Source organism: Chenopodium album, chromosome 11 (assembly GCF_948465745.1).
Source record: "Chenopodium album chromosome 11, dcCheAlbu1.1, whole genome shotgun sequence".
NCBI classification, from domain to species: Eukaryota; Viridiplantae; Streptophyta; class Magnoliopsida; order Caryophyllales; family Amaranthaceae; genus Chenopodium; species Chenopodium album.
In genome coordinates this window covers 2,293,862-2,320,039 of record NC_137844.1, presented here as the reverse complement: position 1 = coordinate 2,320,039, position 26,178 = coordinate 2,293,862, and the positions used below count along the sequence as shown (strand labels likewise).

The 26,178-nt window shown below is 34.4% G+C and overlaps 2 protein-coding genes across 2 annotated transcripts; one reads left to right on the top strand and one right to left on the bottom strand.

Moving 5' to 3' along the window:
• Positions 1–8: 8 nt before the first annotated feature.
• Positions 9–6,401, bottom strand: LOC145567139 (uncharacterized). The gene is made up of 2 exons (XM_081626374.1): positions 3,855–6,401; positions 9–276 (listed from the first exon to the last, which is right to left on the bottom strand). Exon 1 carries the CDS (start codon positions 6,292–6,294, stop codon positions 4,111–4,113), a length of 2,184 nt encoding a protein of 727 aa, XP_081482500.1. The 5' UTR covers positions 6,295–6,401; the 3' UTR covers positions 9–276; positions 3,855–4,110.
• LOC145567141 (hexose carrier protein HEX6-like) lies at positions 6,253–9,582 on the top strand. The gene is made up of 4 exons (XM_081626375.1): positions 6,253–6,600; positions 7,192–7,282; positions 7,787–8,109; positions 8,176–9,582. Exons 1-4 carry the CDS (start codon positions 6,541–6,543, stop codon positions 9,235–9,237), a joined length of 1,536 nt encoding a protein of 511 aa, XP_081482501.1. The 5' UTR covers positions 6,253–6,540; the 3' UTR covers positions 9,238–9,582.
• The last annotated feature ends 16,596 nt before the right edge of the window (positions 9,583–26,178 follow it).

Below are 26,178 nucleotides of genomic sequence, written 5' to 3'. Positions count from 1 at the left end.
ACTTAGTTAATAATTAAGGAGGTAGTTAAGTTTACAAAAGGCGATCTCTCACTGTGAGAGAACAAAAGTACAGTCTGATCAGAAGCACGATCATCTAGAGAGATACAGTCAGAATCTAGGTAGTTTATACAATAAGGAGGGGGACTTTGTAAAACAAAAAGCTGGTTCCGTTCAGTTGCCTCCTTCCGTGCCTCCTTTGCCATGATGTCAGCAACTCTGTTCTTCCCTCTTTCTCCATAGTATAGTTGGACCTCAGGCAGTTGAAGAAGCTGCGCCCTGCATTCAAGCAATGGTGGGGTTAGGACACTATTGCTTGTGTCATTTAGATCAAGCACTATGTTCCTGCAGTCTGTTTCAATTTGGCATCTATCCCATCCATTGTTCCTGATCCATTTTAATGCAAGGGAGATTGCCTGTAGTTCTGCATCTTGTGCTGAAGGTGAGAAACCTTTCCATTTGAAACCTTCTATCCATATACCCTTGTCATCTCTAGCAACACCTGCACAGCCCACTTGTTTGGAGTGGTTGATGTATGATGCATCCACATTTATTTTAATGAAGTTTTGGGGGGGGGGATCCCAGGCAATAGGCTTAGGCTCTGTTCTGGCTGAACTAACACTGGAAAAGTACCATTCAGCAGCAGCCCAAGTGCATTGGGATGTAGATTTTTGAACAGGGGAATTTGAGTGTGAGAATATCCAGGAGTTTCTCCTCTTCCAGATGAACCACAAAGCAAAGGTGAAGGTGATGTGCCAAGGGATATTGTGGTGGCTTAGAAGTTTGTCTTTCAGGTTCCTAGATAGCCAATTTGGGAAGGTATCTAGCTGTGAGTCAAATGTAGAGGGAGGTGGCTTAAGCTCAGTCCAGAATTCCATAGCTCTTGGGCAGTCAATGAACAAATGGGTAAGGGTTTCAATGTTTGCAGGGCAAAAAGCACAATATGGTGTGGGTTTGCAGTGTCTATTATACAAGTTCCTTGCAGTGGGAAGTCTATCCCATAACAGTTGCCATAGGAACAGTTTGATTTTAGGCAGGGTATGCACCTCCCATACACATCTCCAATGGTACTCAATGCAAGGGGTGGTAAGATCTGAGTTTATTATCCAAGCCTTTGCAGCAGCACTATCAAACTTCCCTCTTTTTGTCCAACTTGTGAAATTAAAATCTTCACAGTCAGATAATTGAACACTGTTAATTCGAGCCCTGATATCCTCTGGAAATACAAAGCCTAGCTCACCTTCTAACTGTTCTCTATCACTAAGTATTGCACTGAGGGATTTATATTGTGAAGAGAGTGTTAAAGGTCCCACAATCAAAGTTCTTGGAGTCTCATGATGTAGCCACTTATCTTCCCAAAAAGTGATTTTCTCTCCATTCCCAGGTTCCCACATCAAACTATGTTTGAAGAGCTCCCATCCTTTTCCTATGGCAGACCAAATGTGGGAGCCTTTGTTAAAAGGGGTTGGGTTGGGTTTGTTTTTTACATACTTCTCAAAAAGGAGTTTTCCAGCCCAATTTGATCTGGTATCCACCATCCAGCACAGTCTAGCAAGGCTAATGAGATTAAGGTCTGAAAATTTCAGGAATCCCAGCCCACCCCTCTCCTTAGGTTGACAGACAAAATTCCAAGCTATCCAAGTTATCCTCTTTCTAGTGATATCCCCCCCCCAGAGAAAGTTTGAGCATATGGAGTCAAGCTTATTTAGGATGCACTTTGGTAATTTTACACAGTTCATTTGGTACCTGGGGATAGAGAACAAAGTGGACTGGAGAAGAGTGAGTCTTCCCCCCCTTGACAGTGTCTTTGCTTTCCAAGAGGCTAACTTCTTCCCAATTTTTTCAATAAGGCCATTTAGTTGCCTCCTAGTTGGCTTTTTCTCAGACAGGGGGTAACCTAGGTAAATGCCTAAGTCTGCAGATCTAGTAACATTTAGGGTTTGTTCAAAATCATCAATCATGTGGATGGGGGTGTTAGTAGAAAAATAAATTTGGCTCTTCTGTTCATTTATCTTCTGACCAGAGATGGAACAAAAATGTTTGAGGGTGTCACTCAGGGATTTTAGTGTTTTGCTATCAGCAACCCCAAAGAGTAGGACATCATCAGCAAAAAGGAGGTGAGAGATTGAGGTCTGGCCCCCTCTAAATCTAAATGGTTTCCATTTATTCAGGTTGCATTGATCATGGATCTGTCTGGATAAGAACTCAAGACAAAGGATGAAAATGTAAGGGGATAGGGGGTCACCTTGTCTAATCCCTCTAGATGGGTGGAAGGGGGAAGAGAGCTTACCATTTATGAGAATTTGGGAAGAGACAGAAGAGATGCAGGACATGATAAGGTGTACAGTCTCAGGTGAGAAGTTGAAAAAGAGAAGGCAGTGCCTTATGAAACTCCACTCAAGCCTATCATAGGCTTTCTCCAAGTCTAGTTTCAAAGCAAAAAGACCTCTAGAACCTCTTTTTTTCCTCATAGAGTGTAAGACTTCAGAGGCAATTATGTAATTTACCTCTGTCCCCCTCCCTTTTAGGAAACTGTTCTGGTTTGGAGAAATTATTGAATACAGGTGAGGTCTAATTCTGTTAACCAGAATTTTTGACAAAAGTTTGTAAGAGGTATTGACAAGGCTAATGGGTCTAAAGCTAGTGATTTTACATGGAGAAAGCACCTTGGGAATGAGGCAAACAACTGTTTTGTTTATTTCTGGTGGGATTTGTTTGGAGGAGAAGATAGAGTTTATTAATGACAAGCAGTCCTGATGAATAAAGGGCCAAGAGGAGTGGAAAAATGAGGCATGGAAACCATCAATTCCAGGAGCCTTGAGAGCTCCAATAGAGAACATGGCCTCCTGGATTTCAGGCAGGGAGGAAGGCCCTGCACAGTGTATACTACCAGAAGAGTGTGGGGTGGAGGGGACAGAACAGGGCTCAGAAGAGAAGAGTTTTATGAAGTGAGCAAGAATATGCGAGTGAATATGACCAGGGTCAGTGATCCAATCCCCTACATCATTTTTCAAGGCATGAATTTTGTTCCTTCTGTCCCTAATAGTTGCTGAGCAATGGAAGAACCTAGTGTTTCTATCTCCTTGTGACAGCCAGTCAGTTCTAGCTCTAGTAGCCCAGTAAAGTTGTTCCTGGTCAAGTGTTTCACTCAGAAGTTTCTGTAGGCTACTCTCAAGGTCAAACAGGAAGGGGTTAGAGGGATTTGATTGGTAAGCTAGTTGGACTCCATTTAGTCTAGCATTTATTCTTTTAATTTGGCTTCTGAAATTCATAGGGTGATTTTTACTCCAGGTCTGTAAATCTGCAGTGAGCATGTGCAGCTTGCTGTGGAGATCTCCCAAGTAAGAGGGCCAATTATGTTGGACAAAGGAAATGAAATCTAAGTCAGTTAACCAGAGAGGTTCAAATCTGAATGGTTTCTCACCAGGGAAAATTTGTGTTGCTGTGAGAGTCAGTAACAAGGGGTTATGATCAGAGGAAAGTCTAGGGAGATTTCTAACAACATTCTGAGGGTGCATTTGAACCCAGTCAGCAGTAGCCAAAAATCTATCTAATCTCTCTAAGATTGGATTTCTTTTTTGTTTGTTGAACCAAGTAAATTTGTGCCCCACATACCCCAAGTCTACAAGATTGCAGTGTTCAATGGTATCATTAAAGGCACTCATTTGATGCAAGGGATGAAGATTGCCCCCCCATTTTTCATGTTGATAACATAATTCATTAAAGTCACCACATACAAGCCAAGGTAAGGACATAGATTCACTCATCTTTTTCAAAGACTCCCACATTTCCAATCTAGCATTAAAAGAAGTAGAAGCATAGATTGCAGAAAGAAAGAATTTGTGTTTTGAATTTACCTGTACCACAGCATGAATTGCACGTGGTTCTTTACTCACAACATGGAGAGAGTTGAAACCAGAGTTCCACAGAATGAGGATGCCTCCGGAGTAGCCAATTGGATCCACCACCTCGAAGGAGTTATAGGGTAGGATTGAGAGTATGTGTTCACAGCTGATTTTTGGCACTTTAGTTTCGGTTAGGATGATGATATCAGGGTTGTGATCCCTAATCAAGCAACGGATGTTGAGTTTAAAGCCATCACGGGCTATCCCCCTAGCATTCCATAGTAGGATCGACATTCCGGGTTTCATGTGGGGGAGCTTTGATAGTTCCTTCCTCGTGGGGTAGGCAATCTGAGTGTTGAGGTCGACATATTTGCTCAGAAACGGACTGAACATGGAGGTGGTGTTCTTTTTTATCTTGATTCCCGACATTTGGGTCTCTTTCCCTTTTTGTTTCCCCCACCCCACTGAGAGATGAAGTTGTTGGGCTTCCTGTGCAAGGTGCATGAGTTTGACGTTGTTTGTGCCTGACACTGATTGAAGCACCAGCAAGTCGTCGGTAATCGACAACGCTTTTCTTACGCTCGGAAGAACGGGAACCGGGTCTAGTATGAATTGTAATTCCCATGGTACCGCCATTAGTGAGCCTTCCTTGTTCAGTTTTTCCATCCACCATTTGAATAGTATCCCGAGTGGTTCGCTGATGATGGAGACATCCGACAGGGAGGGGACATGTGCTGGAACAAGGTAAAAAGGATTGTCCGGGGACGCCATTCGCAGGTTGGAGTAGAGGGGGGACTGATCTTCCGGGCTTAGGAGAAGCCCCCTGATGCTCGTCGGCGAGATCGCATGCCATTCCCCGAACAGGCCTTGAGCGTAGAAGGACATTAGGTTGAGCATTGTCTCCGGGAAGGTTATCACCGGCTTCGTCTTGGTGATAATGTTCCTGTCCTGCGATGGTTGAAGATGGACAATCGAAGGGGGCATGATCGGAGGTCTCAGGAAGCCTCCCTGATCCGCTAGCTCGTCCGGGTCTAAATTGATGAGCTTGTTCAAGTAGTCTGGGAGAGACATGCTTGCCATGGTCGCTGTTTTGGTTTTCTTGTGATGGATGGCAGTGGTGGTAAGGTGGGAGGAGTGGTAGATAGTGAAAGGGGATGGATAAAAGAAGGGTAAAGGGTTTCTCGGAAATAGTCATTTTAAAATTTTTTATGGGAAAGGAGGAAAAATTGGTGATGAGACAGGAGGGGGAAGGGCGGCGAGAGGTAGGGGTTAGCTGTTGTTGAGTGTTGCAGGGAAGTTGAAGTGACAAGTTGGGAGAAGGTAAGGAATTAGAAGGCAAACTGTCATTTTTGGTGGGATTTATAGTTTCCTCGGGCCCCACAAGTTGAGATAAAATCTCAAATTGATTTTCCGTATTTTTGGATGAGTGTGGGCCCCACGTGTTTACTTTTTGATTTTTGGAAGCCAAATTACCGGTGGATATTACCCCCCTATTCTGTATTTGGCGCCAAACTTTTTGATGTTCCTGCATCGGCGATTTCGTTGTTGCCGGAATGGTATTTCCGGCCATTGTATCCGTTAGTTTGATGTCCGTGGAGTGCTGACCCTGGTTTCTCCTTGAGATTTGATCCAAGTAAATCAATCTCTGTTTGAATCCTCCTATCCACAGTCCGTCCTTCCTCTGTTTTTCGTAATCCATCATTACCAGGATTCGGGCATATCTGAGGTTGCCCTGCTCTAATTTTCTGGTAGTGGCTCGAATGAAAACTCCCAGTGAGTTCCCTATTTTCCTAAGTATGCAGTCATTCATGAATTCAATAGGTAGCTCCGGGAGCTCGACCCAAATTGGAATGCGGTTGATCTTCTCCTCTGAGGGTTTAAACCCTGCTCTCCATTTCTGAACATGTAAGAAGGTACCATTAATGAACCAAGGTCCGCCTGACAGGACTTTTCCCATGTCTGCCGCGTCTTCAAATTTAGATATGAAGAATCCCTTCCCAATTGGAAAGGATAGTACCTTTGCCTTTGGTTTCCATATGCGAGGCAGAGTTTGCACAAGGTATTCAGTGGAGAAGGATTTTCCATGAGGTTTGGATATAATTGCATTAATCCATGGTTGGCAAAGGGAACTATATTCTTCCTGGGTAATTGGAAGAAAAACCTCTTTTGTTTCATCGAAATTTGAGGGGGGTGAGGAGGCTGGGAGGGTGGACAAGGCCTGCAAGGGGTTCGTACTACCACCCAATTGAAGTGCTTTTTTGAAGGAGAAGGGGTGCGTGGTGGTGGGTTGTTTTGGGGGAGTTGGTGTGGGGAAGGAAGGGTGGGAGTTCTTGACGGCAGATTTGGGGAGGGGGAGAGGGAGGAGAGGTGGGTGGTGGGGTGAATGAGTTTTCATTGTCCTCACGAAGAACTTGACAGATGTATGTATGCAATCATGTTCAATGCAAGTCATACCTCCCCAATTTTATTCCCTGTAGAATGGTTTGTTGCAAAGCTTTAGAATATGTGCCCCTTCCATTGATGCTGAATATGTGAAGTATATAATTAATTAAGCATCTGGCCAAAATCTGTTTAGGGTGCTAGTGTTGGTCAACCTGTCTTTTTTTCTTTTGTATGGTAATGGAAGGAGGACTAACAGCTAATTAGTTGAACCAAGCCTTGTACGATAGCCTCACAATTCAGGCTCGGAAATTCCTAAATGAACAGGCCTAAGCAAAAGAAATCAGTTGAGCCCGAGTTTGTTACATTGCAATTCAAGGTAAAATGTAATAATTTTTTAGACTAATGTAATGGTTAATGTTATTTTATGTATAGTTATTAGTTGCAGTTGTTTGTATATAAGTTGATATTTCTGCTAAAATAAAACTTTTGTACATAAAATCTTAACACTCATACAAGCATCACAGTGAAACAAAACATCAGCAAATTAAGCAAAAACCGACTATTTCAGCAAATTAGCCTATCTCTGTAATATCAATTCCCCCCCTCCCCCCATTATTATTTTTTGGGTTTTATTTATCTCTTTTACTGCTGTTAATCTATCATACGATATATTTTCATTAGCTTTTACTAATTAAAAGTCATGTCCATTCAAAATGGCTTTGAATCCCAATATTCCCACCATTACTTTTCTGGCATGGACTTCCCTATCCACTTTTGTCCCCACTATCAATATCTGTAGACTGTAAGTAGAAAAGTCTTGTACACAACTACACACTCAAACAATTTAGTGGATGAAAACAATTTGTTTAGGGTGTTAAGACTCTTAGTGTCGGTCGTTTCTCTGTTTTTCTGTTTTTCATTGATAATGGCAGGAGGAATACCTATAACAAGTGATCCTACTGTGCAGTTCAATGGAAAAATAACCTGTTTTGTTATCTTTTCCTGCATAATTGCTGCTCTTGGAGGAGCCATTTTTGGCTATGACATTGGTGTATCAGGTATATGTATAATATCTCAAAGTTTTATGTAGCCTTTATATCTTGACTGTAAAGTTTTATTCTGTAGAAAATTTTGTATTGTCATATATATCAGTCTGGCACAATTCACAGAACTGAGGGAAGAATCTAAAACAAGGCAGCACTTTAATTTGATAAGTAGTGTTATACTGTTATGCAGAACAAAGCCTGAAGTGTAGATAATATAATAAACCATCATGAAATCATTCCTCGTCATAGGTGAGGTCGCTAATGGGTTGTTCGGATTGGGTTTATTTAGATCATGTGGTCTATTGGAGATTAGCTTATTAATGTTGATTCAATCAATATTACTGTCATTATTTTTTGGGTTATGTATTTTGATTGAATCTTGGGTTTGGGTCAGGGAGTTTAGGTTGGGTATTGGCTATGGGTCAATTTTGTGAAATCAGAAAGTAGTAAATATGTAACCAAAGTAGAGAATTTACGTTACATTAAACTAATGAAGTATTTTATGTCAATGTGAAGGTGGAGTTACATCAATGGATCCATTTCTTAAAAAATTCTTCCCACATGTATACATTAAGATGAAAGAAGACACAAAAATCAGCAACTACTGTAAATTTGATAGTGAGCTATTAACTTTTTTCACCTCATCTCTATACTTTGCTGGCCTTTTTGCTTCATTGTTTGCCTCGTCGATGACCAAAGCTTTTGGACGTAAGCTATCGATCCTGGTTGGAGGTATAGCAGTAATTGCTGGTTCCTTTCTAAGTGGTGGAGCTCTTAATGTTTACATGCTCATTTTAGGCCGCGTCCTACTTGGAATTGGTGTTGGCTTTGCAAACCAGGCAAGTAAGTTGGTCATGATATAGTAAGACTAAGGTTATTATAAAGATATCCAAATTTTCCTGCAGGTAATTCCAATGTATCTGGTAGAGATAGCACCAAGTAAATACAGGGGAGCATTCAACAATGGCTTCCACTTTAGTCTTTCCGTTGGCATACTCTTAGCATCCTTGGTCAATTATGGGACTGCAAAAATAAAAGGCGGCTGGGGATGGAGAGTCTCAATAGCTGTGACAGCACTACCAGCAATTGTTGTGACTTTGGGCTCATTTTTCCTCCCTGAAACCCCGAACAGCTTGATTCAAAGGGATCACCAGAAGGCGAAGCTTATCTTACAAAAAATACGAGGTACAACTAATGTCCAAGAAGAATTGAATGAACTCATAGAAGCAGCATCAACCTCAAAATCCATCAAACATCCCCTCAACAATTTACTCTTCCGACAAAAATACAGACCTCAGCTCGTGATGGCAATAGCAATACCGTTCTTCCAACAAATGACAGGAATCAATTTGGTGGGATTCTATGCTCCTGTACTCTTTCGCACCATTGGGTTTGGTGAGTCTGCATCCCTTCTCTCATCAGTGGTAATTGGGGTTGTAGCGATTGCTGCAGACGTTTTCTCAATAATAACAGTTGACAAATTTGGGAGAAAAACTTTATTTTTCTGGGGTGGTGTAGCAATGTTAGTTCCATTTATAGTTGTGGGAAGTATACTCTCAGCAAAGCTAGGAGATTATGGAAGTTTAAGTGAAGGATATTCCTACATAGTTTTGATCCTTTTGTGCATTTACAGTGCTGGTTTTAGTTTCTCTTGGGGTCCTCTAGGATGGTTGGTGCCAAGCGAAATATTTCAGCTCGAGATACGTTCTGCTGCTCAAGGCATAACTGTGGCTCTCAGCTTTATATTCACTTTTCTTGTTGCACAAACACTTTTGTCTATATTATGCCACTTGAAGGCTGGAATTTTCTTCTTCTTCGGGGGGTGGATTGTGTTGATGACTGCTTTTATACACTTTTTCTTGCCCGAGACTAAGAATGTGCCCCTTGAGAAGATTGATCTGTTATGGAAGGAGCATCGATTTTGGAGTAGGGTCATCGGTGAGACTGCAGATAATTTCAGTAGCTGAATGAGAGGGGGAGTGTGAGTGAAAGTACTGTTATATATACTGCAGACTATATAAGTAGCTGAATGTAAAGCCTGTTATGTTTCTTTAGCATCCTAAGCCTTTAAAAAAAGACACATATATAATAATGTTGATGTTTTCACCTAAACATAGAATTTGGCAGAGCAAAAGAACGAATTGCTCGAATCAAGCCATGTACAACAGCCTCACAATCCAGGCTCGAAAATTCCTTAAGAACCGGCCTAAGCAAAAGAATCAGTTGAACCGTAGTTTGTTACATTGCAATTCAAGTTACAATGTAATAACTTGTTAGACTAATCACTAATATAATGGTTATTTTTTATTTTTTTTAATGTACAATAACAGTTCTTTATATATCAGTTGATATTTCTGTTAAAAAAATCTCAACAATCATACGAGCATCACAGTGAACAAAACATCAGCAAATTAAGCAAAACTTGACTATTTCAGCAAACTCGATGATTACCTATCTCTTTTTCTTGACACAGATCAGTGGCGGATCATGGCCGAAAATATTAGAGGGGCCGGGATTTAAAAAGTATACCTCTTGCTTAAAACTAATCTTTATATCCCAATATTTTATAAGTAAATATAGGTTATTTAAATTCATTAACTAATTAATTACAATAATTTACGGGAGACCTGGCCCCGGATGGCCCTGGTGGAAGGTCCCCCTCTGACACAGATTACCTATCTCTTAAATACAAGTAACAACATAAGCAACTAAGGAAAGGTACACACTCCTCAGGATAACAGGATTGGATACTCTTTTGCTTGTTCTGCTTTTAGGGTAACGGTTTAGCATCACTTGTTTATAGTTCGTTCAATAGGGAGAGTATGCAAATTTTCTTTGTTGTATCATATAAAACTCTTAAATTAGTAAATGTGACAATATTTTCCGAATAACTAGAAATGAATCAATTATAGTGTATATATGTGAATTATGACAACTAATTTTTGACGAACATGGGGATGATACAACCTTTTTTTTTTTTTTTTTTTTTTTTTTTTTTTTTGAGATAAATTGATTAAATACCCTATCATAAGAATATCTATAGAATAATTACTTATTAAAGAGAATTCAGATATGATTAACCAAATCTTAAAAATGGGGTAGAAAAAAAATTTGATTTGAGATCTCACAATGTAATCAAAAGTGTGTGATTTGTGCACACCCATCTTTTTTTGGGGGACCTTTAATGGTTAATGTAATTATACTGAACCTAAATTATACTAATGTATTGTATCTTTATCTTCCAATATATTACATGATTTTATTTATTTAAATTTTTCTATCTAATAATAATATAAATACATAGGCATAATGCATGTAAAACTCTCACAAAATTTTCAAAATACAAAACATACATTTTAGAAGGAACACCAAATCCTATAGCTAAGCCTCTCAAGAACAAAAAAATACAATGGTTTCTTATTACAACCAAAACTCCGTAATATTGACACTATTAATTCCTCTCCTTTGCCTTAACATTTTAACACATGGCGCTGACAACGATACATTAATAAACCAAATGTGTGGCGCAACATACGTGCCAAACGTATGCATCAGCTGCATAAAGGGCGACGGCCAAGACGCTAAAACCGACGTAGATGTCATCCAAGGGATGCTTGGATGCGGGGATGATGATGCTACGCAGCTCGAAGAAGACGCGAACAAAATACTCGACGATATAAACACGGATCCGAAGACAAGAGAGACCTTACAACATATCAACCCATGGATTCAGGCTATTATAATTCAAGGTGGCACAGTACAAGATCAAGCTGCTCATAGAGATTTTAAAGATGCTAGATCAACAATTCGCGACGTAATATATGCGAATCTTCATTCTTGTAATTCTGCGCTTAGTTCGTCTGGAATTAGTATTCCTCCTCCCGTTTTTTCTGGCCTTTTTAATGTTGAAGCTGATTATAAGCTATCTGATCAGTTGATGGCTTCTGTCAAGGCGTAATTAGTTGAGTTTATCAAGTAGTCGGTTTTTCTAAAGAGTGTTCATAAAACTTGTTAAGATGTGACTTATGGTTTTTTAGATTGTTATGCGCAAGAAAAATAAAATTGATTTTATCATACTGACTTATTTTAGAAGAAGTCAAATGATACTTAATTTATTACTCCGTATTTTAATTTGTCCTTACTATAATAAAATTTGTATGGGAAGATACAATTTACTGCTTTTTCATCAAATGTCATTGAGTTTTTTAAAATTCATCAAATGTTATCGAATTATAAAATTGAAAAAAATTCACCAAATACCATTAATGACTAATGACCATTAACTCTGTTAGTCAATCATAACACGCATTATGTTATGTTTGATTTTTTTAATAATTTATATTAATCAATAAAAAAACAAATTTCTCGATTTGCGTGCCGAAAAATATTGTGTTAAACTTTTGGGTCATTTTGCCCCTCTATGAGACCAAATTAAATTCTAGATTGTCAAAAAAATAACAGAAATGCCCCGTTAGGATTAAGGTTAAGTTATGATTGATTACGAGAAGAAAGAATAATGAAGTTTAATTTGATTAGATTTAAGTGGAATTATGGCTCAATTTAAACCAAGCGGGTGCAATGTGAAATCCAAATAATTTTACCTTTAGCCATATTTTCATATCCATTTAATGTCAAATTGAACACTACATTAAGAAATGTGACAATATCTTCTTATAAATGACATTGGCTTAAAAACCTCAAGTCCTCTTATCATGCCATGCTTTGAATTCTCATGCATTGATTATATAAATTATGTGACAATATTTTCGGAATGTTTGTATATTATGTGACAATGTGAAGCTGTATAACTATTATTTCTCGGCGACAGTAATGATACAACTATTGTAAAAGACTAAAAGGAATCAACCGCCCAAGACCACAATTGCTAAATTAAAGTATTCACTCATTTTAAGACATTTAAAAATGGATTAAAAGAATATTATTGATTATTATTGATCTCACAATAATGTAATCATAATTTTATCTTAGGCTTGACGTGATTTGTGCACGCCAATTACTGTACCTAACCGAATATATCTTTACCTCCCTATTAGTTACATGATTACATCTACTTTAATTTAGTAATTAGAGATCATATTAATTTCATAATGCATGCATAATTCCATATTTTTAATTAAATTTACAAATTAAGTAGATTTTCTCATTCACCAAAACACATATAATGGCTTCTTATAATGACCAAAACTCCATGATATTGACACTACTAATTTCTCTCCTTTGCCTAATTGCGTTCACACAAGCCGTCGACAATGGTGTACTTGGTTAAGGATGCTAAAAAGCTCGAAGAAGATGTGAACAAAATACTAAAAGACGTAAAAGTTGATTCCAATACGAGGGATGCCGTACTAACAGTTAGCTCTAATATTAGGGCTATTATAATTGCAGGTGTCCAGGCAAATGACAAAGTTGGGAAGAGGAAGCTTAATGATGCTAGAGTTTAATTAGGAACGTCATTGTTGAGAATCTAAGAACTATTAATTTTGCAATTAGTAAGGCGGTTAGTAAGGATGGAATTAGTATACCTCCTCCTATCTTTTCTGGGATTTTTAATATTGAAGCTGATCATAAGATCTCTGATCAGTTGATTGCTTCTGTCAAGGCTTAATTATTAGATAATTAGTTTATCAAGTAATCTAAAACTATTATTCAAGCAATCCCTTCAATTTCCCTCCTTTCCCTCCCCCTCTTAAATTATAGGAAGGTTTTTAGTTGATACTTTTTCCTTTACTTATTAAAAAATATTTATAAGTTTGTTTAACACTTTCAACACACTCCTAACAAATTGTAGAAAATTATTTCCCTTGATTTTTTAAAGCTTTGATTTTTTTTTTTTTTTTTTTTTTTTTGGTGTTTAGGGAGCCACAAGAGCGGGTGATGAGAATCGATCACAAGATCTCTTGGAATCGGGAGGGGAGCTCTAACCACTTGAGCTATCCCTCACTCTCAGCTTTGAGTATTAAGTGTATTATATTTTACAAGTATTTTTTTTCTTCTAAATACGAAAATTTTAAAATAAAAATTTTAAGGGCATGTTCATATTTACTTAATTTCAGTTCAGTTCAATTCAGTTCAGTTCAGTTCCAATCAGTTCAGTTCAGTTCAGTTTAGCTCTTAATTTCCCTCTCATATAAAATATTTATTTCAGCTCAATTCAGTTCAGTTCAGTTCCAATCAGTTCAGTTCAGTTCAGTTCAGTTCAGCTCAGTTTAGTAAATATGAACAGGCCCTAAGTAATTATTGTTAAAAAAATTTAAGTCATTCCCTAACTATTATATATATATATATATATATATATATATATATATATATATATATATATATATATAAAATTGCCACAACGCCTATACACTCACATTATATCATTGATTTGGTAAAGTTGGATATGACAACATAAATAATCACTTGTCATGTAGTATCCATTAAATCGAAAATTTGGTACTTTGATATTTATGGATGCAATTAGAGAAAGAATGAATTGAGGTAATTAATTAAAGACAAATAGTAGGGTTCTTGTACAGATATGGAGTTTGAACAAAAAGAAAAAAAAATTAAAAATTAATGGAGTTGAATAAAACGTAGGGCATGTTCGGCAAAATATAGCTGTGAAAGTTACTGTAGCTGTGGAGGTAGTTGTGAGCTGTGTATGTAGCTGTTAGCTGTCAACAAGCTGTTAGTTGTGAAGATAAATAATTTAGATATGAGTGTTCGGTAAAGTAGCGGTTGACTAGCTGTTATATATAGAAATCAACATTTTATTTTTAAAACTATAGATTAAATTTTCAACAGCTACCTCCAATTTCAAAAGCTAATCTTTCTAACTTTTCTTAAAAATTACCTCAACCACTAAAAGCTACCCTAACCACTACTTTGCCAAACACTCACATTTTTTGTCAAATAGTGATTTGACTTGGTCAAACCACTAAAAGCTACTCAAAAGCTAGCGCCGAACACGCCCGTAGTATACAAGAAAAGAAAGAGAGGTAAGGATTTGAACATAAATTTTGATTGCTATTAAAAATTAAATCAAGAAAGAAATAGTTAAAATGATGTGAACCAATAATGTTGAATTGTTGAGTGGTACATGAGATGAGACACATGAGTGGAATAGAGAATTCAGACTAAAAAATAGTACTTTTGTGAGGAAATTTAATTGCATTATTCAAAACCACATTAAAATTATATTATTATGGTTCAAAATATATATTTGTCCAGCAATTTATGTTTGGCCTGACGTGATTTGTGCATGCCCATCCATAGGTAGCCTTCATACATTTCAACTCAAAACATACATTTCAAAAGCTAAAGCACACCATATCATAGCTAGGTAGCCTTCATTCCAAAAACATAATACAATGACTTCTTACAACCAAAACTTCATGATTTTGACACTTCTAATTTCTCTCCTTTGCTTAATCGCTTTCACACATGGCGCTGATAATGATACACTAGTCAAGAAAATGTGCGGCACAACATATGCTCCAAATGTATGCATTAGTTGCATAAAGAGCGATGTCAAAGATGCAAAAACCGACGTAGATGTCATTCAACAAATGCTTGGATGCTTGGTTAACGATGGTACACAGCTAAAGAAAGATGTGAACAACATTATGAATGATGTAAAAACCGATTCCAAAACGAAGGAAGCCCTAAAAAATTGTAACCTTGCTATTCTGAATATTATAAGTGCACTGATAAAATGAAATACGTAGTTGCTCAAAGGAATTTTAGCAGTGCTAAGACTATAATTGATAGCATAATTTTTGGAAATCTACATACGGTTAATATTGAGCTTAGTACGGCGGTTAGTACGGATGGAATTACTATACCTCCACCTGTCTTTTCTGGGATTTTTAATGTTGAAGCTGCTTATAAGCTTTGCAATCAGTTGATTGCTTCTGTGAAGGTCTAATTATATAAGTTTATCAAGTTATAATAATTGACATTATATGTGAATTGTTGATCAGGGCACTGGTATCAATAAGTTTTATATAAGGCGAATTTTTGTTAATAGTATTGAAAGATAGTCAATCTTAGGGTAATTTTAATAATTTTATGATAACTTTCACTTCACCTTAAAAAAATAATATTTAGTAAAAATAATTTCATTTCAGTAAAATTAATTTCAATTCAGTAAAAATAAGTTCAGTTCAACAAAAATAATTTCAGTTCAGTAAAAATAATTTCAATTCAGTAAAAATCAGTAAACTTAAAGAAGAAATATAATAGAACATTAGTAAAAATAATTTCAGTTCAGCAAAAATAATTTCAGTTCAGTAAAATTAATTCCAGTTCAGTAAAATTAATTTCATTTTAGTAAAAATAATTTAAGTTCAGCAAAAATAATTTCACTTCGTTAAAAATAATTTCAGTTCAACAAAAATAAGGTAAAGTGAACGGGGTCTTAATTGAGTTTGATGTATTTTAGTAAAATTTGTGTTAAAAAATGATAATTGTTTATAGTATATAATAAGAGTTCCTTTAATTAATTTTAGAATTACTTATTAATTTTACAATAAATTAATTAAAAAAAATCCGTCTTGTTCAATAATTTGTGATTTGATATTGGAGAGTTGATGAATAGGTATGATATATCTCTTGGTATATATAAATGTTATTATTAATTTATTATATCCATTCATCATCTTTGGTATATTAGGATATCATATTATATAAAAATATATGATGGGTTCCAGGTTAGGTTCTAGGATCCAATCAAGGTCCGTTTTTTTTTCCCTAATTTACAATTGTATTTTTTAGTGTATAATTGCATATAGCACGCAAAAATATGAAAAACAATACATGAGAATATTAACAATTAATTTGACAAATCGTAAAACAATTATAAACCGAGGATGTGGATGGCTGCCTAAGACCGGCGGCTCGTCAAACAAAATGCGGTGTAGTATTGAAGTTGAGGACTTGGGGTATCTCTGTTTGGAAATTGGAACCTTGGATCGGTGAAACAAAATGTGGGATATGCGGCAAGCCGGCAAGTCATAAGCTCCTTACATACTTAGTGCTTTACAACTTACAAGTATTTTTTGATTTTGATATATATTTTTTTGTTGGTCTAGGCCCTATCCACTTGACCTTAAAAAATAATATTAAGTAAAAATAATTTCAGTTCATTAAAAAATAAGTCCAGTTTAGTAAAAATAATTCATGTTTAATAAAATTCAGTATCTTTAAAGAATAAATATAATAGAAATTCAGTAAAAATAATTTCAGTTCAGCAAAAACAATTTCAGTTCAATAAAATTAATTTCAGATCGATCTGTAAAAGTAATTTCACTTCAACAAAAATAATTTTAGTTCAATAAAAATAATTTCAGTTCAGCAAAAATAAGGTAAGGTGAACGGGGTCTAAGTACAAGTATGGATAGGGTCTAAGTTTGACAGGTCCGCGGGTAGAGTCTGGGTCTGAATACATTGTACCCGAACCTTTACCCTACGTACCCGATAGTCCGATACCATCTATACCCATACCCATAGGTTCTATAAAAATTGGACCCATGCACGTATCTTAGGCTAGGATCCGACATGGTCTAGCAGGGTCTTGGACCCATTGCCATCTCTACCCCGAACTAGAATACTCCAGCTCCTTAATCTGTGTATTTGGGAGGAAAAGCTTATAACATGCCTGACTTTGTACGTAACTTAAAAAAGCTTGAAACAGATTAATAAATTGAAAGATCGATTTTTCAAACTTTTAACTGTTGAATATTTAAACACTATTAATATCATTACCGTTAGACTTTAAAAAAGTAATTGTACGTAACTTAAATCCTACGTTAAAAAAAGTAATACTCGTATTAAAATTCAATTGCATTGAAATTATTTAAAACCACATTAATATTATTGGTCAAAATATATATATGGATGCCTTTTGAGTGGCTACGATATAATTGTGGTCATTGTATTAAATCTGATCACAACCATTCGTTTATGTTGACTAATATGAACGGTTGATATAAATTATTTTTTTAAAAAAGAAAATTTGAAAAAAAAAAAAAAATTCATGATTTGTCAGTTTCTTTTGTGTTACAGTAGGTTTGCTCCATCGAGTTCTTCTATCCCATCCCAGTTCAAATAAGGTTAAAAACTTTCAGTTCACCAAGCATTATGATGGAAACTAGTACTCCGTATGTAGGTGTATTTATTGCAAATCAATCAATTTGGGGAAAAACTAATTAACTTCATCTTCTTTCATGCATTATAGATAGACCTCAATTTTCTTTTCGTAATAAGAGAAGAATTTGCAGAATGAATGTTGCGGAAAATCCTACTCTCCATTTCTTTCGTAGATTTCGAACAAGATTGAGGAGCAAAGCCAAAAATTAACTACTCGTAATCAAGAGAAACTGGCAGATTTTTTTTTTTTCCTCAAAATTTTTGAAACAAAAATTAAAAAGTAAACCCTATCAACGGTTCATATTAGTCAATATAAAATAAATGGTTATGATTTGATTTAATTTAATGACTACAATTTTACTGTAACCATTTGAAAACTATCCTGTATATATGTCCAACAATTTACCTTCGGTCTGACGTGATTTGTGCACACCCACCCTTTTTCTTGCCTCTTATGGTTAATAATTTAAACCAATTGTACATTTGTACCTAAATCTTTAATTTTAATTAGATGGTTCATAATTCCGTGTCGTAAATGTTAAATTAACATTAGTTACCAAGTAAGTTTTATCTAATACGGAGTACTAGTGTATAAATAAATTGTTAGGTAAAATGCAACAAAATTTTCAAACCAAAACATACATTTCAGAAGGCACACCATATCATCTATCATAGGCAGCCTTACAAAAACATAATACAATGGCTTCTTACAACCAAAACTTGATGAATTTGACACTTCTAATTTCTCTCATTTGCTTAATCGCTTTCACACATGGTGCTGACAACGATACACTAGTCAAGAAAATGTGCGGCGCAACATATGTTCCAAATGTATGCATTAGTTGCATAGAGAGCGATGGCAAAGATGCAAAAACCGACATAGATGTCATTCAACAGATGCTTGGATGCTTGGTGAACGATGCAACACAACTCGAAAAAGACGTGAACAAGATTATTAATGATGTAAAAACCGATTCCAAAACGAAAGAAACCCTACAAAAGTGTAATCCGTTTATTCTGGCTGTTATAGATGCAGCTAGTAAATTGAATGACGTAGTTGCTAAGAGGAAATTTAGTGATGCTAGGACTATAATTAAAAACATAATTTTTGGGAATTTAAGTACGGTTAATTTTATTATTAGTACGGCGGTTAGTACGTATGGAATTACTATACCTCCGCCTGTATTTTCTGGGATTTTTAATGTTGAAGCTGATTATAAGATCTCTGATCAGTTGATTGCTTCTGTAAAGGCTTAATTACATAACTTTATCAAGTACTGTAATAATAATCAAGATTATATGTGAGTTGTTGATCAATGGGCACTGATATTAATAACGGTTTATAGTATATATACTTAGGGGGTTCCTTTTAATAATTTCAGAATAACTTTGGTTTGTTTAGCATTTATTTTTTTATTTTACGTTTTCTAATTTTTTTGAAAACTAAAAATTAAAAATAGGAAACAAGAAAATAATGTTTCCACTTTTCTACTGTTAGTTTAATAAGTTTGACCAAATTTTGATTCATTATATAAAAAAAATCATATTATTTTTACAGAAAACTACATCAATTACAAACGAGTATATTACAAAAAATTAATGAAAGTCGTCTTATTATTCAGTAATTTGTGATATGATATTAGAGATATGATCGATAGGTATGATACATCTCTTGGTATATATAAATGTTATTACAACAACTTTTGTGTGTGACTGGTAACTAACACACGAGTAATCCATAACTAAGTAATCTTTGATTGAGTAACCCTTAACAAGTAACTGAGTAACCCTTGACAACCGAGTAACCCTGATTGACTGAGTAACCCTGGATTGAGTGAGTATTCTCTTATTGACGGAGTAACCCCTAACCATGTAACCACCATTCTTTTAAAATAAAAATGTGATTGGCCACACGACTAGCTACATATGAAAGTTTGTGATATTATTGTATCCAATCTCATCTTTGGTATATTAGGGTATCATATTATGTAAAAATATATGATATCATCTTTAATTTTTGTTGATTTCAAGAGATTATCCTATCCTATTATATTTGGTATATTAAGATATCATATTATGTAAATATCTTTGATAGCATCTTTTGTAGGTATCAAGAGATAGGAAAATCTTTTGTCTTTTGACATCAAAGTTATTATATTATCCTATTATCTTTGGTATGTTAGGATATTATATTATGTCTTTGATATTATCTTGATTTTAAAATTAATAATTAATTATTATATTAGATAATATCAATGATATTTACAACTTATGATGATAATAAACCAAAAGATAGCATTCTGTTTACATTAAGATATAATATTATGTAAATATCTTTGATATACAATTAATTCTAGAGGATGTAACAAATTTGTTTTCTTAGGTCCGTTTCCTCAAAGTTTATTAACTTTGGCGGAAATTGATCTCTGTTAATATTAATCCGCAAGGTGATTAAAAAAAAAAAGCTAGCATGATACGATAATAACATTGATACCAAAAGATATTGCATATCTCTAATATCTATTGTTATATGCATAATTAATATTGCTTTTGTTATATATTGGTCTAATATTACTTAATTATCTGTTATTAGACTATGTTTTTCCAGTTCAACAAAGATAATTAAGTTCAGTAAAAAAAAATAATTTAATTAATTAAAGAAAAATTATTGTATGACTTTACAGAAATTAATTTTTAATATCAGTAAACCCAATTTTAGTTTCGTAAATAAATTAGGTTTAAAGAGAATATAGCCTTAGAGCAAATTCAATGGTAATTTAATAAACAGATTAATTAGTTTGCTATACCACATAAGATTGGTAATTTAACGAGAGTGAGGGATAGCTCAAGTGGTTAGAGCTTCCTTCTCGATTCTAGGAAGTCCTGAGATCGATCTCTTCCCCGCCCTTATGGCTCTCTAAACACCAAAAAAAAAAAAAAAAAAAAATGGTAATTTGACTAACGTGTGATTTAAATGAGCCTTACTTTCTTAATTATCTTTAAATTTAATTTTATAAATATTAAAATATATCAACAATCAACTCTTCTTAGCTTTTTGGCAAATTTTTTAATTAGCTGATTCCAAGCAAGCTAATTTTTAAATTTTATAAGCTAATTTGCTTGACCAAGCTAATTTCATTTTTTAAGCTCCAATAATCAACCTAGTAGCTAGAGAATTTTTTAAATTGCAAGCAAGCTCCTAGCTACTATACATAATTGGAGATTATCTTCGTTTCATGCATGCATGAGTTGTGGCTGAGCTAATTTGACAAAGGAGATTGTTCTCAAAAAAAAAAAAAAAAAAAAAAAAAAAAAAAAAAAAAAAAAAAGATTTTACAAAGGAGATAGTATTTAATTAGATTGGACATACAAGCTAATTTATTTGGTTTAACTAGCTAGTTAGTGAACTAGAGCGACTCCAAATCCCCAATAATGGTTGTTATTGGAGTCACAGTCACTTGCAATTTATATAACTTTCAATTAAGTTAAGCTAATAGCCGGACCACTTGTGGATGTCTCACTAAGTAGTCACTAGCAATATTGTTGGAATATTTAGAACGTACTATTATATACTCCGATATATGTTAGCATAAAATATATATATATATATATATATATATATATATATATATATATATATATATATATATATATATATATATATATATATAATTTTTTTTTTGGACAACGGTCATAAAAGGGTAATCCCCATAACACCGTAAGAGGTTTATAGCTCTTTTTCCGTTTTTTTTTAAACGTTTATTTCTTGGTGGATGTAGTAATGACTAATGAGTTAATGATACAATGGTTACGAAAGGAATCGGTCAAACACCTTATTACAAGAAAATTCATATATAGAGTATTCACTGGTTAAGGAGAATTTGTTTGATAATTTGCCATCTCTTTGTCAAAAAAAAAAAAAAGATAATTTGCCATCTTAATAGCGGAGTAAAACAAAATTTGATTTTTGAGCTCACAATTTAATAATCATAAGTTTATCTTCGGCATTGCGTCATTTGTGCATGCCCATCCTGATGCGGGAGCAATAGACCAATATGGGTATTCTTGAAAATTCATGGAATTTTAAGAAAGCCTACACTATCTTTTAGTTATTATTAATTATTAGGATTTTTGCCTATGGGTTTTTACCTTTCACTTGAAAGGATTTTTCTTATTTTTAGGCTTTAAAAGTTTTGGCCATTAGGATGTTTATTTATTTAACTTATTTATGATAGGATAGATTTAGTAGTTGGTTAAAATATGATTAGTAGATATATTAAGATTAGGATTCTTAATATTTTATCTTATTTTAGGATATAATTATTAGTTTCCTATCTTATCTTTGTACGATTTGTCACCCTATAAATATAGGTGTATATCAATAATAGTTTATGAATGAGAGAGTTTATTTTGGGAATTAATCCTTTTTGAGCGTTGCTCGTTTGATTGTTAATCAAAAACATCACTTGTTGCGACTCGTGATCATCTTCTAGTTGCGACTAGGAAGAGACCCTCTATTCTTGTGAGAATTAGAGTACTAACCATTTAATTTTCGTGTAATTTTTTTACTTATTAAAATCCGAAGATCCAATGTTATTATAACTTGCGAGCCTTGTGAGAGTCTTGAGAGATCCACATCACATCCCTTTTTTTATCTAATAATAGTTGTATAAATAAATTCATTGCCAGGCATAATAATGCATGTAACCTAAACAAAACTTGCAAACCAAAACAAAACTTGCAAACCAAAACATAAATTTTAGAAGCAAAACCATACCAGATCTATTGATAGAGTATAAAACACATAACTTAGCTTAGCTAGCCTGCCGAGATTGAACATAAGAACAATGGCTTCTTACAAGAAAAACTCGAAGAATTTGACACCAGTATTTTCTCTCCTTTGCCTAATTGCTTTCACACATGCCGTAATCACAATGATACATTAATCAATTCAATGTGTGGCGTAACATACGTTCCGAATGTGTGCATTAGCTGCATAAAGAGTAGTAGCAAAGATGTTTTATTGCCAAAACATGTTGGTCATGAAATTCTTGGATGCTTGGTTAACGATGCTACACGACTCAAAAAAGATGCCAACAGAATTATGAATTATGTAAAAGCAGGACCCAAGACGAGAGGTGCCCTAAAAGCTATTATTCCTCGTATTGAAATAATCATAGAAAGTGCTACAAAAGCGCAAAACTTTGTTGATGGGGAAAATTATTATGATGCTAGCACTCAAATTGATAACAGAATTACTATGCAACTTAATCATATTAATAAGAACTTTGATTCAAATTCAAATATTGTACCTCCTGGGCCTGTCTTTTCGGGATTTTTACTGTTGAAGCTGATTATAAACGTTCTCAGCAGTTGATTCAAGGGTTGAGAAAAGCTAACCCGATCCCTAAGTACACCTGATATTGAAATAACCACCTATTTTTTTCAATATTATAAAATACCACTTTTTTTTTTTTTTTTTTTTTTTTCAAAAGCATCAATTTTAACTACCTCTTAACCAAAAGTTCCATTTTTAACTCTAAAGAAACCGACCTAGCCCACCTAATAAAAGCTCTCTCTCTCTCTCTCTCTCTCATTTATCATTTTTTCCTCTCAATTTTCTCTCTCTTCAACTCTTTAACTCTCAAGAATTTATAAGGTAATTTCGATTATGCTTTTATACAGTTTTGCTTTAGATTTTGTTGTTTTGCCTTGTTGATCTGCTTTAGATTTCTGTAATTGTTCTCTTTTTGATATAATTCACATAATTTAGACATTTTAATTTTGATTTAATTTGTCTATGTTTGTTTCTTCTTTTTTTCCTTATTTTGATTTAACATGTATTCTCATGTATGATACTTTGAGGGTTGATGATGTTAGCAGTTTTTTTTTTTTAATTTTTTATTTTTTATTTTTTTAAGGAACAACAATGTTTTATTTTAGTAATAGTTAATAGATTTTATTGATTGATTTTGGATTTTCTTTAATCTATTCCTTAATTTTGTTTGATTATTTTTCTTTTTTCCTCATATTTTTTCTAAACTTTCTTATCCAGGACATGCAAGTTGCGAGTTCATGGTTTACCAACAAATTAATGTGATGCATTTGACACCCTAAATATTATAGTAGGGGGTGTAAGTACATTACATATAAATAAAAGAGTATTGGAATAATTTTAATTTTTTTTTATTTATATGTAATTTTTTTTTAAAATAGAAATTTATATGTAATGTTTTTTAATTTATTTTATATGTAATTTTATTTTACCCCTTCATTCTCTCCCTCTCCATCTAAATTCTTCTTTCATTTTATTTCTTGATTTTTTTATAGCTTTTATGTGCTTAATTCATCACTCACAAACTAATAAAAATATGCTTTTCACCCTTGTACAAGAGCATGTTGGATTTTAAGTGTGGATGTAGCATTGACCCTCCTCATACACAACGCAGATTATTCCACTTTGAAAGGGAGATATGGATGAGATTCGAACTTGTTACCTATGTGTCACGCACTCACGCGTTGACTCTGATACTATGTTAAAGAACAAACTCAACCAAATTTAAAGATTAAGCTAATGGTCTAGGCTAGAGTTGGTTATTGGGTAAAGTAGTCCAATAATAATAGGGTCAGGGCCAAGCTAAGCTTAAAGGGCTTTTAATGGACATGGTCTTTAACGGATAAGGCCTTTTTATTGAGTATGGTCTAAATATTTTTCCAATTTAATAGACAAACAAAATAGATAATGTAAAAATAATTGCATAGATAAATTTGTATTCATATATACTTAATAATGGCTTTGTTCAATATTTATTTTAATTGATGTTTTGTTGGCCTGCCCATTATCGACCCGCTATTGACCTGCGACTCGCATTGGCCCGACCAGCTATTGACCCTATAAAATGTGAGCCTCTTTGATCCGACTCACAATCGACCCGCGCCAACCCTGGCCCGACCCACCCAATAACCAGATCTAGTTGAGGCTCAAGAATATAAATTATATTCTTTCACGTTTTCTCATATATTCTTTCACGTTTTCTCATATGAGAACCCTTTAACACGAGGCAACCAACTGGTAATGTTAATTTATAAATATTGAGTTTTTAAATCATACGAATTATATTGAATGATTCATATCAGATATTAAAATGTCAATTTTTTTTTTTTTTTGACGAGAATTAAAATGTCAAAATTTGCTACGGAGTATAGAAAATGTCAAAGACTGATATTAGAATGTCTAGATCTGATATAAAAATGTTATGTTATACTTATAATATGATGGTGTAAACAATGGATTTACGGTGAGCCTCGCTTCACATAATAGATTTTGGGGGAAAAAAAAAGAATGACACTTGGCTAATTAACTATTGTTGGAGCTAAAAATAGCTAGAAAATTATAGCTAGATCGAAAAGACAAGACTACACATGCGAATAGCATCATAATATGTGTTCTTTTCCAAGTCATTGTGTCAAGTCACATCACTCCACTATTATGATTATATGATATCATTTTACTCAAATGACATCTTTTATATGAGATTATTATACTTTAATAATATCCTATTGTCAAGTCACGTCATATTATGACATTACATCATTAAATATATAATTACAAATATGACATTATTATACTTTTATAACATCATTAAATTCATAAGACATCATTATAGTCAAGTCACATCATTTCATTATACTTTCATGACATCATTACAATCAAGTCACGTCACATTATTATACTTATATGACATCATTACGTTTTAAAATTTCATGAATTTCAAAATAGAAAACAAAAGTCATTCTTGGCACTTTATAGACATTTTTATAAAGGTGTTATGGTTTCAAGCCACCTTATAGGACCCCAAAGTCACCCACACATTCAGTTCATTTATAAAAAAAAAATGTCAAAAATTGACTCAAAATGGTGTATTATAACCTTCAATTGGACAATTTTTCACTTTTTAGGACTCGAAAACAAAAAATTTGGAGATGCTTCCCACGGACCCTAAATACACCTCGGGAGTCCAATTGGGTGGGTAAAACCAACCTGTTAATTTATCCGTTTACAACTTGCACCGATTTCATAAACTAAAGGCTACCACAGACATTTATGACAACATATAATAATCATATATGGTTCTAAACGACATTATATGACCTCGGGATGTCCCCTATTATCTCGAGACTTTTCGACACCGAGTCCCGAAACCTTCGAAATTGGCCAAAAAGCGTGTATTATAGCCTTCAATTTTGTCAATTTTCGACTTTTTTTTACCCGAAAACAAAAACTACCGAGAAGTTACCCATAGACCCTAATATCCTCCGGGAGTCCAATTGAGTGGGTGAAACCATCCAATTTGCCTTTAAGCATCCAATTTATCCGTTTTTGTACACTCCTCTTGTATTGGCTATAACTTTCACGGGGCCTTTACGTAGCCGACTTATGGTCGTATATGGCTCCAAACAACATTATATGACCACGGGATGTATCCCGTGGAGTTCCATGAATTTCTGACACCGAGTCATGACACCTCCTAAATTGCTCCGATTTTGTGTATTATATAGCCTTTAAATTTAGCTTCCGTACATTATTTTTTCACCCGACAAGATTATGCATCTAGGTACTTCCACAGGTTCTCAAAGGGCCTTGAGAGTCATGGTTAGTTCCTGGAACCATCTTATTCATCCTTAATCATCATGTCTTAAGGCAAAGACTACATACCCTCAAACGACAAAACTAACTTTTTGTATGCCTTGTTCTT

Excerpts from the sequence above, each read along its gene's own strand:
- LOC145567141 (XM_081626375.1), top strand. The coding sequence starts at position 6,541 with ATGAACAGGCCTAAGCAAAAGAAATCAGTTGAGCCCGAGTTTGTTACA. Across the intron at positions 7,283-7,786 it reads CTATGACATTGGTGTATCAG|GTGGAGTTACATCAATGGAT; the intron begins GTATATGTATAA and ends GTCAATGTGAAG. Across the intron at positions 8,110-8,175 it reads GTGTTGGCTTTGCAAACCAG|GTAATTCCAATGTATCTGGT; the intron begins GCAAGTAAGTTG and ends ATTTTCCTGCAG.
- LOC145567139 (XM_081626374.1), bottom strand. The coding sequence starts at position 6,294 with ATGACTTGCATTGAACATGATTGCATACATACATCTGTCAAGTTCTTC.